Raw genomic sequence first — 6,000 nt, 5'->3', positions numbered from 1 at the left:
GGGTTGAAGGAACCCAATTGTTACTCATCAAAATGATAATTGTTGTTGTTTGTGTTGTTAGCATTCTATTTACAAAAAAGCCTGGAGTTAAGTCCAGATGGGGGAAGATGGTATCTAATGAAGGATGTGCTGGCCTTGGAATGGGTCCAGAGAATGATCCATGGAATGAACAACTCGTCGTATGAGGAATGGTTGTGGTCTCTGGGTCTGTACTCGTTGAAGTTTAGAAGGATGAGGGGGGACCTTATTGAAATTTACAGGATACTGCGAGGCCTGGATAGGGTGGACGTGGAGAGGATGTTTCCACTTGTCGGAAAAACTAGAACCAGAGGACACCATCTCTGACTAAAGGGACGATCCTTTAAAACTGGGATGAGGAGGAATTTCTTCAGCCAGAGGGTGGTGAATCTGTGAAACACTTTGCCGCAGAAGGCTGTGAAGGCCAAATTACTGAGTGTCTTTAAGACAGAGATAGATAGGTTCTTGATTAAGAAGGGAATCAGGGGTTATGGGGAGAAGGCAGGAGAATGGGGATGAGAAAAATATCAGCCATGATTGAATGGCGGAGCAGACTCGATGGGCTGAGTGGCCTAAGTCTGCTCCCATGTCTTATGGTCTTTATATCCCAGTGTCCCAGTCAGCAAAGGCACCAATCAATAATGTCCCAGATCAAACAGAACACAAGGACCCAGCTTTGATTCTTAAGTGATATTAAGTTAACCATTCCAATCCCGTGTGCAGTTAGGTTGTCATATATTGGATACAGTTTTACTGGGCCACGGAGGAGAAAAGTTAGGACAAGATAGGAGATGGAAGAAGATCACGTTCACTGTCATTCTTGTAGTCACACAATACAATGTAATGGAGTTATTGACTTGATTAATAAGGGGATCAGGGGTTATGGGGAGAAGGCAGGAGAATGGGGATGAGAAAATATCAGCCATGATTGAATGGCGGAGCAGACTCGATGGGCAGAGTGGCCTAATTCTGCTCCTATGTTTTATGGTCTTATTAACTAATGTACAGCATCTGTAACATTCTATACTCTTCCACCGGCAGGTTTTTAGGTGGGGCGGGTGTAGAATTGGAGGGACAGGGCTCCCTCCTGCCCGCCCGATCACACAGTGATCTTACGTTGGGGCGGGCAAGGCCTCGGACAGGAAGCCCAATTATTGGCCACTTAAGGGCCATTTTCTACCCAGCCTCAACAGACCCATGGGACCACCACCACCTGAAAGTTTCCCTCCAAGCCGCACATCATCCTGATTTGGAACTATATCGTCGTTTCTTCACTGACGCTGCATGGAAATACTGGAACTCCCGTTGTCACATCACTGTGGGTGCACCTACACCTTGCAATGGTTCAAGAAGGGGCTCACCACTACTTTCCCAAGGGCAATTAAGGTGGGCAATAAATTCTGGCCTAACCTGTGATGATGATGCCAGGATTTCCTGAATGAATGTAAAGACCATAATACCTACGATTAGAAGTAGAGCATTTGGCCCATCGAGTCTGCTCATTCAATGAGATGTTGACTGATCCGATGTGATAATCCTCAACTCCACTTTCTCGCCTAGTCCCCGTAACCCTTGATTCCCTTACTGATTAAAAATCTGTTTCAACCTTGAACATACTTAACAAACCATCCTCCATGGTAAAGAATTCCACAGCTTCACTAAGCTCCGAGAAAAGAAATCCCTCCTCATCTCTGTCTCAAATGGGTGACCCCTTGCTCTGAGATGATGCCCTCTGGTCCTAGATACGCCAGAAAGGGGAAACAACCTCTCAGCATCGCAGGAACACCACTGTGGTCAATAACTAGGTAACCTGTTCCGATTATGATGATTGAGGGGGTGTATGCCGATCAGCATCCCCTTCTTGTCTTCAAGCCAGTGCCACCCGTACCAGCCTCCCCGAACAGGCGCCGGAATGTGGCGACTAGGGGCTTTTCACAGTAACTTCATTTGAAGCCTACTCGTGACAATAAGCGGTTTTCATTTCATTTCATTTTCCACTCACATCAGCACCGACTGCCCTTGAATGACCTCCATGATCAGTTGCACCCCCCACCCACCCGCCGACACCCTTGACTCCACTCTGAATCTGGAGCCCCGAGGGATAAAAAAAAAAGGCCGCATTAAGTCGTAGCTAGCTCGCAACATGGGGAAACATTAACTATTACAACTGCGTTTAACTGAACTCGCTCACAGTTTAATAACATTTTTGCGACACAACTTGACAGTGAAACCCCCCCCCCCCCCCCCGGGTTGGCCAACTCCCTCCCTCTCCACCCCCACAGTGGGTGAACTATTAAAAATGTAACATTTGCTGGCGAGGGGTGAAGGGGGGTCAGATTACTTCTGGGACGGTGCAAAGTTGAGCAAATAGTTAATACCTGCCAGAGAGAAGAGTATATAAAGTAGAGGGAAGCTGCTCTCGGGACCTGCTTCTGTTTTGAGAGGTGGAGTCTGGAATTTCTCAGCAAATCCAGTGCAGGGCAACCCGAGACAGCTGAACTTGTCCCAGACTCAGTCCGTGCGGCCGTTCCGCAGTATTGACCTGTGCACTTGACTTGGGCTGAGCTGAGTTGACTTGGGTGGAAGTGTGATTTACCTGTCTCCCCCCCTCTCTCTCCTTCTCTCCCTCCCTCCCTCCCTCTTTCCGCCTCGGGCTCCGAGATGTGGGACGATCGCCGCTGGGGACTCTTCAAACGCAACCTGCAACCCACCCTGACCCTGTGGAGCGCTTTCTGCTCCTTCGGGCTGTGCGTGGCTTTCCTGGGTCCCACCCTGCTCGACCTCCGCTGCCAGACACACTCCAGCCTGCGGCAGATCACCTGGGTCTTCTTCGCGCAGAACTTCTGTGTCCTGCTGGGGACCATCATTGGCGGAGCCTTCAAGAAAACGTGAGAATGAACCGATTTCGCTTTGCCTGGTCACTTTACCCCCTTCACCCCTCCCCAGTGTTAATATCTCTCTCCCTGCATTCTCTCGCCTGCTTCTGCAACTGGCTGTTTGTCAATTTCACTGTATTAGTTTACAAACAGTGTATCAGTTTACAAACATTTACAAGACTTTCCACAGCCAGCAGGAATGAAAGTTGCCCTTTAGTTTGTCTGGGATTTGGAGCTTTTTTTTGCGATTGCACTGCCTGTTTCAAATCCGGAGCTGGGGGACTCAATAAATCAGATACCGTTTGCAGATGTTTACTTTGCTCACACTTGGGCGAATTTCACCCCTTCCTCCCCAAACCTGTGAGAATAATGGGAGCTGGGTTCCCAAAACCTCTGGAGGGATCTCCCAGGGGGGAACGAGGCCGGTTGTTTAAAAAAAAGATGACACCAAACTCCAGGAGGAGGCGTTAGGACAAGTGGACAGAGGTTTGCTCCGAAAGAGGCAAGTCCTGGGAGACAGACTGGAGGGGGTTGAAGAAGGGACTTGGGGCCATTGTGCAGTTTACAGCACTGCCACCAGAGGTGGAACAGGACAACCCTGGGGTGCTTTACAATTGGAGGAGTGCAGAGATAACTGTGAAGGTTGTAAGACAAGGAGGAGATTCCACGGATAGGGAGGAGGGGCACCTGGGAGGCGAGAAGTGGCTAAATCTGTGTTACTGGACAGTAAAACCCATTTAGTATTGTTAGTGGGAGGGGCACAACCATCTACAGAACTGAGAATTGTGCCCCTGGTGCCACTTTTAATTTTAGGTGACGGATTTTGCCAGTGGCTGGTTTGTTTGTACCTGGGCAGGCACAGGACAGTCCAATTGCAGCATCATTCATTTCATTGTCTGAATTCCTCTTCACTTTTCAATTTAAAATTATAGTTAACTCCACTCAGCAAGACAGGGCAGAACATTTTAATCTGTAGGGTTATGTGTGAAAAGTTGAATAGGTCAAGAACCTGAACCGTTTTCACCTTCATCTCCTTTTGCCAAGAAAATATAATCTTTCAACCTGAGTTTGCAGGTTTATTTTGTTGGAGTGATTGCGCTTTTAACATGGGCTGCAAACGAGTGAGAGAACATTCTGCAAACAGTGCAGATGTCATTGCCACATTCAGGCGGTGAGAGAACAGACGTTTGTATAAAGTTGACAGACTCTTGTATCACAGAAAGAAACTATTCAGCCTGGCTCAGCTCTTTGAAGAATGATCTAGTTAGCCCAACGCCTTTTCTCCAGAGTACTGCAAATGAAGTATTTGTGAAACACAATCACTGTCGTATTGTAGAAAATGCAGCAGCCAAACTGCACACAGCAAGATCCCATGAACAGCAATGTTATAATGACCAGATACTCTGATTTGGCGTGACGCTGATTGAGGATTAGATATTGGCCAGGATACTCCCCTGCGGTTCCTCGAAATAGTGCAGTTGGTTACTTTATCAGCCTCTGAGAGTGCAAATGAGGATTTGGTTCAATGTCTCATTCAAAGGACAACATCTCTGACAATGCAGCATGTCGTCAGTATCTCACTGGAGTACAATAATAATAATCTTTATTGTCACAAGTAGGCTTACATTAGCACTGCAATGAAATTACTGTGATAAAGCCCCGAGCCACCACATTCCGGCACCAGAGGGAGAATTCAGAATGTCCAAATTACCTATTAGCACGTCTTTCGGGACTTGTGGGAGGCAACCGGAGCACCCGGAGAAAACCCACGCAGACACGGGGAGAACGTGCAGACTCCACAAACATATCAACCTCGGTTTTGTGCTTGGGTAGGATTTACATAGAATCCATACAGTGCAGAAGGAGACCATTTGGTCCATCGAGTCTGCACTGATCCTCTGAAAGTTCACTCTCGCCCCACTCCCCCACCCTATCCCCATAACCCCACATGACCTGCACATCTTGCGACACTAAGGGGAAATTTTAGTATGGTCAATCTATCTAACCTAGGGCGGCAAGTTAGCATAATGGTTAGCACTGGTGCTTCACAGCGCCAGGGTCCAGGTTCGATTCCCGCTTGGGTCATTGTTTGTGTGGAGTCTGCATAGGTGGATTGGCCATGCTAAATTGCCTTTAGTGCCCAAAAAAGGTTAGGAGGGGGTTACTGGGTTACGGGGATGGGGTGGAGGTGTGGGCTTAGGTAGAGTGCCCTTTACAAGGGCCAGTGCAGACTCGATGGGCCGAATGGCCTCCTTCTGCACTGGAAATTCTATGATCATTGGTCAATGGGAGGAAACCGGAGCAGCCAGTGAAAACCCAGTCAGACGCGGGAGAAAATGCAAATTGCGCAGTCACCCAAGGCTGGAATTGAACCTAATCCCTGGTGCTAAGAGGCAGCAGTGCTAACCACTGTGCCACCCGTGCGATATGAAAACACAATCTTCTGACTCAGAACTAAGACGTGCGACCCACCGAGACACTTTGCATATTTAGCATCGCTCAGTGTGAAGACCAAGCTTCTGTTCTCCATCCATAATTTAACCTTTACTTTTTTAAAATGCGGTAACAGGTCGTGGGCATCCCTGGCAGGGCGAGCATTTATTGCCCATCCTTAATTGCTGCTCAGAAGCTGACGGTGAGCTTTCTTCTTGACAACTTGTGGGTTGAGTGACCTCTTCAGAGTCAGTCACATTGTTGCGGGTCTGGAGTCTTACATTAGCCAGATCGGGTAAAGTCAGGAAAGTTTCACTAAAGGACATTAGGGAATCGGATGAGTTTTCCTGATAGTTACGTGAGGGGGCCTGTCAGTCTCCCAGTGTCAGGAAGGCCTCCCGCAATTAAATGGGAGGCAGGAATGGGTTCATTAAAGAAATTCTATTGCTCATGGCGAGATGTTAATTAATGAGCCAATTAATACCAATTATCTCTGAGCCCCCTTGAATTTAGTGGCGGTTAAAGGATTCAATATGAGTGGAGTTGGTGAGGCACAGCGGCGCAGTGGTTAGCACTGCTGCCTTATGGCGCCGAGGACCCGGGTTCAATCACAACCCCGGGTCATTGCCCATACGGAGTTTACACATTCTACCCGTGTCTGCGTGGGTCTCAG

The 6,000-nt window shown here is 48.1% G+C and overlaps 1 protein-coding gene across 1 annotated transcript in view; it reads left to right on the top strand.

The window, feature by feature from the left end:
- The first annotated feature begins 2,463 nt into the window (after nt 1-2,463).
- LOC119978124 (major facilitator superfamily domain-containing protein 4A-like) overlaps nt 2,464-6,000 on the top strand; it is a 64,493-nt gene continuing 60,956 nt past the window's right edge. Inside the window, exon 1 of the mRNA XM_038819529.1 lies at nt 2,464-2,906. Coding sequence (XP_038675457.1) covers nt 2,680-2,906 — 227 coding nt within the window. The 5' untranslated portion in view covers nt 2,464-2,679. The remainder of the gene's footprint in view (nt 2,907-6,000) is intronic.

This window comes from Scyliorhinus canicula, chromosome 15 (genome assembly GCF_902713615.1).
Source record: "Scyliorhinus canicula chromosome 15, sScyCan1.1, whole genome shotgun sequence".
Classification (NCBI taxonomy): Eukaryota; Metazoa; Chordata; class Chondrichthyes; order Carcharhiniformes; family Scyliorhinidae; genus Scyliorhinus; species Scyliorhinus canicula.
This window is presented reverse-complemented; position numbering and strand designations above follow the sequence as displayed.